The following is a 14,236-nucleotide window of genomic DNA, read 5'->3' on the forward strand; positions in this document are numbered from 1 at the left end:
GAATACACTCGGCACTTAGGAAAGAAAACGCAACAGTGTAAGGTCTCAAAGTTCACTGTTAAGACTTGCAGAACCTCCCTCTCCTTGTCATTCCACACTGGGAGGACTTTAGCCCTCTTCAGTCTTAACCTGGGCTGTGCCCCCTTGTAGCTCCTTTTGGCTGCTCAGTGGCAACAGCCACACAGCTGCGCTCAGTGGGGAGGAAGAGAAAGGATACTCCATAGATCACGGAAGAGCAGGCAAGTGCCATTGTACAGGGCTCAGCAAATGTTTCGTTTACATATGGGAAAGACAAAGCCGGAGAGGAGATTATGATTCTGCCACTCTATATGTCCACCTGGGGAGAAATAAACACTCAGCTGTGAACCTTCATGGGCTGATTTAAAATTGCATTCTCCAGCAGCTGGAAGGACAGGGGGAGAGGTGATTAAATTTTCCAAGCACAGTACTATATGTTTGCTGGGAGCAGTCATATAGGGCATTTGTAATGTTAAATGCTAATGTAGCTTAGAGTTAAATAACTGGGACTAAATAGCATTGGGTAGAGAATTGCATTACCCTTTCCCATTCCATGCTGTTAAAACTTCCTGAAGCACCTGATTTTAGCCACAGTTGGAGACAGGATACTGGATTTGATGAACCATGGGTTCATCACCCACCTGAAAATAAAGTTGTATGTGACCTGCCAAGGACATTGCTATAAAGTCATTGATTCATATTCTGGTTAAACATCTGTGGATAATTGTATTGTAGGCATAAAAGAGTTACCGTATTTTGCCATGCATAAGACAATGTTTTTTGCTTTAAAAATTGGGGGTCGTCTTATACATGGATGGTGAATGCACAGGGGTTAAAGAAAACACTACTTACATCCCCGTGGCTACTGTGAACAAGCTGCCAGAACCGCCCAAGCCACTGTCCCTCGCGGGTGCCAGGCTTGGGCGATCTCTCAAAAAACACTCAAAAACTTTGGGCGATCTTGGTTCCTGGTGGGGCATGCTACCCCAGGTTGCTATGCCAGTGCCGTTGCTTTGAATATTTAATAAAATATCAAAGTTGTTCTGTTTGATGTTTAAAATATTGTTTTCTTAATTCTGGGTTCAAAAAAATAGGGGTCGTCTTATACCTGGGGGTGTCTTATACACGGGAAAATACGGTATCTGCTGCCCTGACATTACAACAATGATGATGTGGTGTGTGCAGGGTTACCGATTGTAGGGTTTAACAGGGTTATAAGAAAGGTCTGTGAAACAAACCAGAAAGGAGGGGAAAGTGAAAGAGTCTTAAGGAGCTCAGCCTGCCTTGGTTTTCAGTCGTACCTTCAGAGATGGGAGTTGCTATACCTTACAGTGAGGGTACCCAGTGTGGTGCCCGCGCTCCGATATTCTGAACTACAACTCCCATTATCCCTGATTGTTCACCATGCTGGCTAGGGCTAAAAACATCTGGAGGACGCCACATTGGCTGCTGCTCTACAGTAGGGAGATTTGCATCATCTAGATTGACAAGAGAATTCAAATCCCCTTATCATAAGGAGAACATAAAAAGGGCCTGTTGGATCAAGCCAGTTGTGGCGCATCTAGTGCAGTGCCCTGTTCTCACAGTGGCCAACCAGATGCCTATGGAAAGACCCAAAAAGAAGGACATGAGAGATGAGTGCCACAACTCTCTCCTCATCTCTGATTCCCATCAACTTGTATTCAGGAGCATACTTTTCTCTGGGCAGTTTTGTCACACCATGCATAAGCTTACCGCTCTGTATCATGTCTCCTCTTACCTTTTCGTTTAAACTAAAAAGGCCAACCTTTCCTCACAGAGGAGTTGTGCCATCCCTTTGATGATTTTCCTGAACCTTCTCCAGCTGTATAATACTCGTTTTCAGGTGACTGGAACCGTACACAGTACCCCAAGTGTGGTTGCAGCATACGCTGTCATAATATCAATACGATCTGTGGCAATTTTATTTTAAATTCGTCCCTAATTATCATTAGCATGGAATTTACCTTGCCTCACATGGGTTCATCTTCATCAAGCTATCAGGCACGACCCCCCCAGGTCGTATTCCTGGTCAATCATCTCCACTTCATTTTTTAATAATAATAATAATACAGTGGTACCTCTGGTTACATATGCTTCAGGTTACATACGCTTCAGGTTACAGACTCTGCTAACCCAGAAATAGTACCTTGGGTTAAGAACTTTGCTTCAGGATGAGAACAGAAATCGTGCTCCGGTGGCGCAGCAGCAGTGGGAGGGCCCTTTAGCTAAAGTGGTACCTCAGGTTAAGAACAGTTTCAGGTTAAGAACAGACCTCTGGAACTAATTAAGTACTTAACTCGAGGTACCACTATAATAATAATTATTATTTATTTATTATTTATATTTTTAAACATGCTTTTTATTAGGTTATTACTACAACACATACACACCACACTTTAAAAATATATATAAAAAATCAAGTCCACTTCAGACCCCTTTTACCCTTGTTTTCATTGAATTGCATTTGCTGTTTTGCATCCCCTTCATTCAGTTCAGAGAGGTTCTATTGGAGCTCCTCGCCACCCCGTACAATTGAGTATCATTCGCAAACTTGACTACCTCATTGCTCACCCCAAACCCTTATATCATTTATAAACAATCTAAAAAGCACAGCTCCTAGTAGCAATCCTTGGGTAATGCTGAAATTTCTTTTGCGCAAAGGATAGTCTGTCAGTGAACACACCTTGCAAGCATGCATGATTTTTTTTTTATCCTGTCCTGATTACAGAGGAACGAGTCACTGGGCAAAGGTGCTGAGGAACGCAGGTGTCTGGAAAATGGTATGTCAATTAAATGCAAGGTATAATCTAGCAAAGCCTGATAACATTTGTGAAACCAAAGCTTTGTTTTAGAGTTTTATGCTGACAACCCCAGTTTGCATGGGGCATAACTACCATTCACTTCAATGGGAGATGTTTTCCCCTGTGTAAATCTCCAGTATGGAAGCCTCAGTCCAGATTGAGACCATGGTGGGGTGGGGGGTGGGCAAAGGTCTGGACTGGGCAGCTGGGCTGGCAGGGATGCTGTCACAGAAGACCAGGGTCCCTCTCGCCAGAAAGAACAGGAGGGGTCTGACAAATGCAGCAGGTTTCACTTACTTCACAGTGAAGTAATTGCCATCTGGGATGCAGGTGGCGCTGTGGGTTAAACCACAGAGCCTAGGACCTGCCGATCAGAAGGTGGCGGTTCGAATCCCCGCGACGGGGTGAGCTCCCATTGCTCGGTCCCTGCTCCTGCCAGCCTAGCAGTTCGAAAGCACCTCAAAGTGCAAGTAGATAAATAGGTACCGCTCCAGTGGGAAGGTAAATGGCATTTCCGTGCGCTTCTCTGGTTCACCAGAAGCGGCTTAGTCATGCTGGCCACATGACCCGGAAGCTGTATGCCGGCTCCCTCTGCCAATAAAGCGAGACGAGCGCCGCAACCCCAGAGTCGGTCATGACTGGACCTAATAGTCGTTACCTTTTTACTAATTGCCATCTAAAGAGGGTCCTCACATCAGGCCGCTAAGTATGAAATCTAAAATTATCTGTCTCCAACACTGCAGGCTGACAGTCTGTGTTTTTAAAATGCCATGCTCTTAAGGACACAGTTACAGAGTTGACATATTGTCTAGTTGAACCCTTGGTGTCTCTACTGTGTCAGAGACAGTGTTGGCAGCAAGTTGCCCTGTTCTGTGTCGACTTTCTTGAAATTGGTGCCTGCAGTTATAAGATGGATCATGCAGTTACAGTGCCGATACACCAATGCCAAAACATATAGGTGCTTAAGGTGCTGCCAGGACTCTTTGCGCTTAGTCTGTCCCTACAAAAGATCTGTCTATCCCTCTGGAATACTGGCACAGCTGTGTGTGTGCAGATTTAGCAAGCACAAAGCAGAGTTCTTTGATGTCCATGCATGCCCACGTTCTGGCAACGCCCTAATACTCTGAACATTAGGGCAGATACAAATTGAAAATTCTGGTATTTCTCTCACAGTTGTTTTAATAGGGCCCTGCCACAAAAGGCAACATGGTAAAGCAACCTTCTCCAGGTGGCAGCAGAACTCAGGAAGGGAGAATAGAGGCAGAGAATGGGGTCTGAATGCTGCAAGAAGCCTTCCTAAAACGTTGACCCTATTGTGGGGGGAGGGTGCTATTTGGGCTCCACTTTAGGCAGCAAAACCTCTTGGCGTTGTCAAGCTCTGGTATTGCCAGGTGACTTTAATCATTGATCTTTCCACTCTGTGATGATTGGTTTAGTGTGATTGTTAATCATTGGTTTAAAGTGATTCACATGATGTCACTCAAGATAGCACTTGTGTTAAGGCAGTTATCACATTTTGTAGGTGCCCATTACATAATGCCTGTGGCAGATGAGATGCAGTTTCTGCCACTATGCATGTGCCTGTTTGTTTTAAAGGTTAGCATTGTTTTACATTGTTTTAATCCCATGGATAGCTTAATAGCTAAAATATATGAAAGTTTATTGTTTAAAAATTATGTGTGTGTTTTGTCTGTATTCATTTTATTTTTTGTGAGCCCCCTTGAGCCCTGGTTTCAGAGAAAAGGTGGAGTGTAAACAAGGAAATAATCAAGAGTCACTGAGAGTGATTCCACTTTGCAGGTTTTTGAGAATGGGTAGGCAAACTAAGGCCCGGGGGCCGGATTCGGCCCAATTGCCTTCTAAATCCAGCCCATGGATGGTCCGGGAATCAGCGTGTTTTTACATGAGTAGAATGTGTGCTTTTATTTAAAATGAATCTTTGGGTTATTTGTGGGGTATAGGAATTTGTTCTTTCTTTTTTCCAAAAAATCAAATAGTATGGAATTTGTTTGCAACTTTGTTAACAGCATGTATTAACATCATAGACGTACATCGGTCTTTGCTGCCCCTTTCCTTTCTCCCTAATCTGACCTGTGAATACCTTTTGTAATGCCTCTGGTATTTTATGCAAGTGTAAGGAATAGGGGTGGCGCTGTGGGTAAAAGCCTCAGCGCCTAGGGCTTGCCGATCGAAAGGTCGGCGGTTCGAATCCCCGCGGCGGGGTGCGCTCCCGCTGCTCGGTCCCAGCGCCTGCCAACCTAGCAGTTCGAAAGCACCCCCGGGTGCAAGTAGATAAATAGGTACCGCTTACCAGCGGGAAGGTAAACGGCGTTCCGTGTGCTGCGCTGGCTCACCAGATGCAGCTTTGTCACGCTGGCCACGTGACCCAGAAGTGTCTCCGGACAGCGCTGGCCCCCGGCCTATAGATGTGAGATGGGCGCACAAACCCCAGAGTCTGTCAAGACTGGCCCGCTCGGGCAGGGGTACCTTTACCTTTACCTTTAAGGAATAGGAAGGTGGACCAGGGGTGATTGCAAGGACACACAGAAGCAGGCTGGGAACTGCAATGAGAGGGTTAATTGAAATCTGGGTGGAAGGTATGGATATGCTAGAGACTTCTGGGAGGTGGTCTTTGGGGGAAAATATATCTCTGCAGTAATGGGGCAATTGATACCCCATTAGCATTGGCCCTGAGTTGGTTAAGCTGTCAGACTAGCTCACTGGGTGAGTAATTAGATGAGCTGCAAAAAAAAAAAGAATAAATTTGGCAGGCTTAGATGCCTTTCTTGACCTATGTAAACAGGAACAGGAACTTAAAGCAGCTTTCAGAAACTCAGGTTGATTTGTGGAGAGCGTTACTATGAGATGAAAAGTAATTAATTCTTCTGAATGTCTTTTAACTGAGCAGGAATAATGCACAGCTGTGTTTGTATTCTATGGTTTTATTTTAGTTGGTCAAATAACAAGTTTGTACTCCCAAGTGTTGTTTCTGATGTTGCTTTATTGTGTTAAATTTTTTTTTTAAAAAAAAAGCTGAGGCACAGCAGGTGGCCAGCACCCCCCCCCCATACCGCTTCTGAGAGGATAGTTTGCTTTGAACACTAAACTCCTTTGAGGCTAGACTGAAACAGCCACAAAATGTGCTACTGAAGAAATTAAAACTGTTCTTGCAAAAAAAAAAAAAAGCACTCATTTGTTCTCCAGAAGGCCTTCCTGTGACAATTTATTAAAAGATAATTAAAATCTTGGTTTTTCCATTAAAATCTTAGCTTTACATTGTAAATAACATGTCAGACTTACTGGCACTGAATGTTGTACAGTGGTGCCTCGCAAGACGAAAATAATCAAATAATCGGTTCTGTGATTCTCTTCGTCTAGCGGTTTTTTCGTCTTGCGAAGCAAGCCCATTGACGGATTAGCGCTATTAGCGGCTTTTAGCAGCTTATCGGATCAGCTGATAAGCGGCTTAGCGGCTTAGAAAAAGGGGGGAAAGGAAAAAAAACCCCGCAGGAACTCGCAAGACATTTTCGTCTTGCGAAGCAAGCCCATAGGAGATTCGTTTTGCGAAGCACCTCCAAAACAGAAAACTCTTTCGTCTAGTGAGTTTTCCGTCTTGCGAGGCATTCATCTTGCGGGGCACCACTGTAATGGGCAATAGTTGGGGAGATGTGTGAAATGTGTGCAGACGTAAAGGTGCCATCTGTGTACAACCTTGTACATTCTTGAATTTGATTAGATGCTGTAGCGATTGTAGGTTTGTTCCAGTAAGCTTTGCAAACTTCATCTTCAAATTCTGTATTCAAATCAGTTTCCCAAACGTATTTTGAGGCCTGACATCACCTCAATCTATATCTAGCAAGACCGAGTGGATAGCAGAGACTCTGTGTTTGTTAAGCCCCTTTTATTGATGAGGCATCACTGTCCAGGTATTATTATTTTTTGCAAATGTAGTTGCCACTCGGATCACGATGGGTCATCACACTGTATTTCTTTACCATACAACTCTGCATCCCACATCACTAATCAGTCGTTAACTGCATGGGAAGCGGGTGGTGTTTGAAAATCGCATGTTTTGATTTTGTCACATAAGCATTCCGGCAGGTACAGTCCTCTGTACATAGAACATGGTATGTCTTTTCCTGTTTTCCTTTTCCTTAAGGGTGAATTCATACACCAATGCATAAGTATTAAATATGGAAGTTTTTATCAAGTGGAAACATCTATCTTCTGCTTTTAATAACAACGCTTTGAGTGTGCTCAGAGAGGCACTCTGTTGTTCCATTCAAACTGCATGACTTTTGTACCTCGCTCTGGATTCTAGATCTTGGGGTTCTTGGGGGGGGAGCAGCTCATTCAAGTCTACCCACCCACTTACCCTAGTTTATTAAGTTGTTTATGGAAGGGATAGATTGCTGTTGTATTCTTTTGAGTTTTTTCTTTTAAAAAACAAAACGCTAATTTTTAAAAGAGGGGGAAAGTTATTCAATCAATCAATAAACCACCTCTTTGATTCATTTCCTCTGTAGGATGTTCGACGGCTGGAAATCCCTGCTGAGCTTGCTGCCTTACTGCGTTTGGCTGAAGGTGAGCAGAGAGCCTTGTAATTTATTTATTTTTTGCTAAAGTCCATACACTTCACACGTGTTATGCTTTAGAGTAGAGCTGAAATAAATTCCCCCTCCCCCAAAAAAGTCTTGTAAACTTACATAGGGTTTCCTTACATAATGTCCTGCTGCTTGTGGGCTTCCTAGTGGCATCTGGTTGGTCACTCTTGGAACAGAATGCTGGCCTGGATAGGTCTTTGGTCTGATTAAGCAGTTCGGTTGCTTAAGTGATCACTAGCCAGTAATGTTCGATTTCAATATTAGATACAGTGGCACCTCGGGTTACAAACGCTTCAGGTTACAGACTCCACTAACCCAGAAAGAGTACCTAGGGTTAAGAACTTTACCTCAGGATGAGAACAGAAATTGTGCGGCGGCTGCAGCTGGAGGCCCCATTAGTTAAAGTGGTACCTCAGGTTAAGAACAGTTTCAGGTTAAGAACGGACCTCCAGAACGAATTAAGTTATTAACCTGAGGTACCACTGTATTGACAGACAGTGCTTGCCAATTTGTGATAGCTAATACATGCAGTGGTCTTCCAAGCTTTGGGGAGATACTTTTGCCATTGATTTGTTTGCCAAAGGACTTGAGTGTCTGCCATAGAACCACTACTTGTCACAAAGGATTCTGGGCATAAACACTGCTGGGCCTCACCACGAACCTTTGTGAACTGAGAATGTGCTAGTCTAGAACCCACCAAGCATTCGCTTCTGGCTATCTGGGTGGCCACTGTTAGAACAGGAGGCTGGACCAGACGGGCCATTGACCTGATACAGCAGGCACTTCTTAGGTGTCCCCCCCCCGGCCCATTGTAGCTACAGTTGTCGTTATTGCTTTCACTTAGTATTTGTTTGGACACCCAAAAAATCCCTGTTTATCTCAGTAGCCACATAAAAAAGCAAGGCAAGGGTGTGCCTCACCAACTGAGCTAACATTATTAGTGTTTTCCTGTCTTGCAGATCACCACCATGCCCAAATTAATCAGGTCACAGAAGTCTCCCCTCCAGAAGTTAAAGCAAAGGCTGATCTCTCTCTGCCACCTGACATCAATAGCTTTCCATTCTCTTCGTTCATAAGGTCGCATTTCCAGGTAGGAGGTTGTTTCGGAAAGTTGGAGTTCACTAGAAAAGCCAGCGGCCATCATTGTCTCTTCCACTCACTTCATAAAATGTTAAGAGTTGGAAGGGACTTGGAATGCCATCTGGTCCAATCCTAGGTGCAGAATGCAACTTCAACATCCCTGACCCATGGCTGTCTAGCCTCTGCTTAAATGCCTTAAGCAAAGGAGAGCCTGTCATATTTCAAGACAGTCTAATTCATTGTCAAACAGATCTCAGTTCTGTTTATTTCCCTGTAGTAAAAGTCCATCTATTTGATGGTGATCATCCGAGTGTTTTGCGGGAAGAAAGGCTCTAGATAAGTCTTTCCCAGACACTGGGTCTCCAGCTGTTTTTGGACTAAAGGTAAAGGTAAAGGGACCCCTGACCATTAGGTCTAGTCACGGACGACTCTGGGGTTGCGGCGCTCATCTTGCTTTTTTGGCCGAGGGAGCTGGTATACAGCTTCTGGGTCATGTGGCCAGCATGACTAAGCTGCTTCTGGCAGCACGGGGATTCCCCCGTCACGGGGATTTGAACCGCCAACCTTCTGATCGGCACGCCCTAGGCTCTGTGGTTTAACTCACATCGCTGCTTAACCCACAGTTAATCCACAGTTTTTGGACTACACCTCCCTTTATCCCTAGCTAGCAAGACCGGTGGTCAGAAATGATGAGAATTGTAGTCCAAAAGCAGCTGGAGACCCAGGGTTTGGGAAACACTGATCTAGATCTTTACTTCTTGCACCTGTAGCCCCCCAGTCCACTGGGCTTCTTCACCCTTCCTCTTTACTTTGGCTGTCAACTCTGCTGCTGTCACATGGGAGAAATGATTGGGGGAAACAAAAGGCCCTTTGCTTTGCCCTACCTGAACAGTGGTGGCTCTGAGAGCGATGCACATCGCAGTGTCTTCACTTTGCCTAACATTAGTAATGCTGCTTATGAACTCAGCGCTTCTGTTCCTCATCCATTGTAGGAAGTGGGTTTCCCTGCCCTTGGGCAGCCCCTGCAACAGCCTTTGACCAGACTGGATGGTGAGCAGAGGCAAAGTGCTCTGCAGCTCAACAAAGTGGTAAGGAAAAAATAAATGAGCAAGCAGTTAAGTAGCTAGGCCTCGCTGGAGATAGGAGATGGTCCCGTCCCCCCACTCAAAGGAGCTTTGAAGGAGGGAATCACAGCCCATGGTGTGTCCAGCTATACTGATTTTCCTCTGGGGAGCAAGCTTTGCAAAGTGCTAGTATGGTTTCAGAAGCCTGCAAAATCTCTTTGACCTAGACACAAAGATGACCTGTTGCATGCTTGGCTGGGGGTGGGGTGGGGGGCTGTGTTTCTACACTGTGGTGCTTCCAGTCAGGGGCTTAACTGCCAACGGGTTGTTCTGCTATCACAAAGGAGTGGTTGGCAGCTTCTTCAGATGGGGGACTGAGAGATGCCAAGGGAACTCCTCCACAACTCAGAGAGCTTCCTTTGCGTTTGTGGACTTACTGAGGAATCCAGAACAGGAAAATGCTGAGCAACTGAGAAAAGAGGGGAGAAAGGGATTGTGGTGCCCAAGATGGGTGCAGGTACCTGAGGCCCAGACACCTTTGCTCTCCATTCAGCAGAAGCTCTGGGAGATTAAATGGAGACACAGGCTTGGGCATCACTTTTTCTGGAGGTGGGGCTGGGAAACTTGCTTTCTTTTTTTGGCCTGCCAAGGCTTCCATTCTCTTAGGGGTCCCATTTGGTTAGGGGGTCACATGCCAGATATGGATTGGGCCAGGGCCACCCCACAGTCTTTGGCTGAATACTATACACATTCTCTTTTGCCCCTCAAAGCATTCTGTAGTTTACTAAGGGTTGCTAGGAATTATACCTCTGTGTGAGGAGTAGACTACAGTGGCCAAAATACATTGCAAGGTGGGGTGGGTGTGAGGAATGAGCTTCTCATGCGTTGTAAAGGTTCAGTGCTTAGGCAGTCTTTGTCTAATCACCCCACATTCATTCTCTGTCCCCCCCTCTCTTTCTCTATCACACACATGACAGAGAGAGAAGGGAGAAGCCAAGTCTAATAGTGAAGCATTTTTGCTGTAAATGCAAGGTGGCAGAATGGGTGCTCCTAGACAGGCGCACTCTTTCCTTCCCACATACACGAAGCACCCCATACTGGGAGTGGCCAGGAGAAGTGTTTGGGGCCTCCCCCTACTCTGTTTCCTCCTCGCACTTCCACCTGCAGGATGTTGCTATTGAGAGGCAACAAACAAGAAGCTGCAAAGTGAGGGTTGCGGCGCTGCTCCTTTCCCAGACCCTGTGAAGGGGAGAAGAATGTAGACTTGGCACTTAGAGCATCTCTCTTTGGGTGGTGGCAGGGAGGTGGCAAATTATTAACCACACGTCTGGAGAAGGGTGTCTTGCTCCCATGGGCGTTGTGGCTTTGTTGATGGACCTTCGCCCCCTCTCACACAAAGATACACAGCCTAACCCCTCCCCACTAACCCCACTAGGGCCACCTGTGCACTCCCCTTCTCCCCCACCCCAGGCCACACCATTGTCATGCGCAACAGGGGAGTTGACAGCATTGGCTTCACAACAAAAGGATGTACGTAAGCAGCTGCTTGCCAGCCTTCCCTTTTTCTCACTCTGTGTGCAGAGTCACCGGTGTAAAGGAGTGGGGAAGCAGAGAGGGTGAGATGTCCCCCGAAACTCAGAGGAAAAGAACAAGCCTGTTTCTCCCTCTGCCCTCCAGTCTCTCTGGCCGCCTCCTGCACACTCTCACCTCTCTCCTGTTTTCACAGTATTCTATGTATTCCCTCTCAAATCCTCTTGTTGGGGAGACCGCAGGGCGATTAATGTGTTACTTGATGTCTGTTAGCGTGCAGTGGCTCAGGACTTGCAACTCTTACGTTCGGAATCGTTCAGAAGCCATTGTGCTGGGAAGCGGGAAGTGACCACAACTGATCCACTGGCCGCATGTTTTGCAAATCAGTTTTGGTAACTGGCTCTAGAGAGAGGATGCACGCTGCCTTCCAGTTAGTCCTTAACTGTCCACCAGTTTCCATTCTTATTTATAGGTTCTTAGAACTTGAAGGAACTGAGCAGTAGGTGGATCATTTTTGTGACTTTGTTGTGATCATGAAGAGAAGCTATTCTTAGGGAGGAGGCTGAGGGAGGACCAGGGCTATGGAGATAAGAATAAGTTTGACTCATACAATGTGTATGTACTACTAAACCCCTTCACACATCGCTACTTATTTAATGATTCTTGAAGGAAGGCGGTTTTCTTTTTAACTAATCGTCTATGGGAAGATGGTGGCTTTTAAGTAACTCTTTTTTTAACAGGGTTTTGTTGTAATAAGAAGGAAAAAAAAGAAAGCCGCCATTTAATCCAGCTTGCACATTGTGTGTATCTGCACCATACATTTAAAGCACATGACTTCCCCCCCAAGAATCCTGGGAAATGTAGTTTTTCCTTGCAAAGCTATAATTCCTCTCAACAAACCACAGCTCCCAGGGATCTTTGAGTTGAAAGAAATGTGTTTAAATAGGCATGGACTGAGTTCTAAATGTGTGGTGTGGAATGAGAAAGAATGAGGGCAGACTCAAGGTCCGAGCAACTGAACAAGAATTCCTCCACTCTTAGCCTTGGACATATTGAAGGGCTTTCCTGCACGATGGGCAAAACCGTTCCCCAGCGTGTAGCTCAGCAGCAGTGGAGCACATGGAGGCTGAGTGCAATCCAGATCTCATGCGCATTTTTTACCCCCCAAAAGCACAGAGACAAACTAGTTTCATTCCAAAAACAAATGCTCATTGCCTATTGATTCTGCATTACCCTACAATGTGTCCATTTGAAAACAGTTGTAGGTGGTCCTGGAAACTGGAGGTGCATCCACATTGTGGCATTGTGGGTTGGGGTGTCCCAAGATCACAATCGCTACACCCTCCTCCATTCACTTGGGGCAAGTGCAAGGGTGATACTAATCAAAGGGAGGGTTTCCAAATGCAGATCAAGTAACCACACCCACCTCCTTGTTTAGGGCTGAATCTAGACTCAATCTAGATTGAAAGCAGCATGTTGAAGATGAAGATGAATGACTCAATTTTTTTTTAAAAAAACCCACTACATTTTTGTGTGTGCAGCAAAAGCGAAGTAATCTGCTTTGGGCACAGTTCTGCTGCAAGTGCCAATTGCCTCTGTTTCTACCTGCCATGGAAAAGCAATGGTTCTCCAAGAGGGTGATCAAGACGGGGGCTTGATCTTGTCGCTTGAGGTCTGCTGCCTGACTCGATCACACCTTTACCGGTTCCCTTACAGATCCTGCGGTTCATCAATGACAAAGACCTGCAGGACTGGGAAGAAAAACTCCTGGGGAACTATATAGCAAGTCGAGGGCTGGCCAGCCTCTCCCTGCGCAATGAGCTGTTGAGCCAGGTGGCCAGTCAAGTGTGGAAGAACCCAGACCTGGAGCAAGGCCAACGAGGTTGTGTGTTGATGGCTGCCCTCCTGGGCTCTTTTGCCCCTTCTCCAGCTCTGGAGAAGCCCCTGTTGAAGTAAGAAAAAGGCTCTGCTCTCCACTTTTTAAAAACACCACTCATAAAATGGAGCCGTTCACGGAAGGATTCTGCTTTTTTGGCGTACAGGTTTGTGTCTGACCATGGTCTGGATGGATATAACGGCGTTTGCCAGCGTAAACTCCTGATGTCAATGAAGCAGATGGAAAGCGACCCAGAAGTGTCCCGTAGCTTTCCTCCCACCCAGCTGGAGTGGACTGCCAATCAGAGGAAAGGCAAGATGGTGTTGGATGTTTACACCTACAAAGGTAACAGCGAATACTTAGCATACTCACAAGGGCAGACCTTGGTAATATGCCGCCCTGTGCGAGACCATTGGAAGCCCTCACCCACAGCTGTCGTGGCACCAACTTAAGCCAGACTCTGGGAAGGATGTGCAAGGCCCTCTACCTCTTTCCCAAAGCCCAGTAAGTGCTTGGCCAGCTTTAGGAGGGAGGCAGGAGGACTCTAGGACCCTTTCAGAGCCCTACACCTCCTTCCCGAAGCAGGGCAAGCGCTTACCAGGTTTTGAGAAGGCACCCTTCTTGGCTATGTGCCTGATGTGACCGCACCACTCACACTGCCCTAAATCTGCCTGTGATACCCATCAGAATTGTTGGGAACAAATAGTATTTCTGGACCGGGCCCTCCTTGATGTTGCAATTTGCAGTTGTAAGGCTTTTATTTTAGCATTTTGTCTTTTGCTTTTTTCCTCCCTGGCTTAGAGGAGAGGCTTTCAGCCGAAGTGGAGTCCTGGTCAACAGGAGAGCAATATGCAGGCTGGATCCTGAGCTCAAGGTACACGCAGAAGCAAAAGGAGTAGGTTTTGATCTGACAGTTTCTGTTGTCAGAGCAATTGATCTTTGAGGTCAGCAAAGGCTCAGGCTGTTATCAGCGTGTTCTGCAGCAGCATGAGAAGGGTAAATAATTATGTAAGGACCAACCCCAGGCCGTGTTATTACTTCCTCATCCCAGGCTGTTGGAGTTTGTCTTTAGTCATAAAAATGAATGTTTGAGCTCCCACCTTCCCTTTTTTATTTTTTTAACTGGAAATCCATTTCATGCTTTGGAGAGAAGAGTGGTATTCATGGGCCTCAGTTCAGCTCTTTTTCCTCAAAGAGCAGTGGCCTTCCCCCAACCTCATGTGCCCCCCAAGTGTTTTGGAC

General features: G+C 46.0%; 1 protein-coding gene across 5 annotated transcripts in view; it reads left to right on the top strand.

Annotated features, from left to right (window-relative positions):
• Nucleotides 1-14,236, top strand: part of LOC309520999 (unconventional myosin-XVB-like) — a 67,330-nt gene that overhangs the window by 14,295 nt on the left and 38,799 nt on the right. For 3 of the 5 annotated variants that reach the window (XM_082203121.1, XM_082203120.1, XM_082203122.1), the window contains 6 exons: nt 7,367-7,424; nt 8,404-8,534; nt 9,517-9,612; nt 12,835-13,070; nt 13,161-13,339; nt 13,796-13,868. In XM_082203121.1, coding sequence (XP_082059247.1) covers nt 7,367-7,424; nt 8,404-8,534; nt 9,517-9,612; nt 12,835-13,070; nt 13,161-13,339; nt 13,796-13,868 — 773 coding nt within the window. Of the gene's footprint in view, nt 1-155; nt 240-2,767; nt 2,820-7,366; nt 7,425-8,403; nt 8,535-9,516; nt 9,613-12,834; nt 13,071-13,160; nt 13,340-13,795; nt 13,869-14,236 lie in introns of those variants that run through there. The other 2 variants (XM_082203123.1, XM_082203124.1) reach the window with 2 other exon arrangements.

Source organism: Podarcis vaucheri (assembly GCF_965113315.1).
Source record: "Podarcis vaucheri genome assembly, chromosome: 2".
Taxonomy (NCBI): domain Eukaryota; kingdom Metazoa; phylum Chordata; class Lepidosauria; order Squamata; family Lacertidae; genus Podarcis; species Podarcis vaucheri.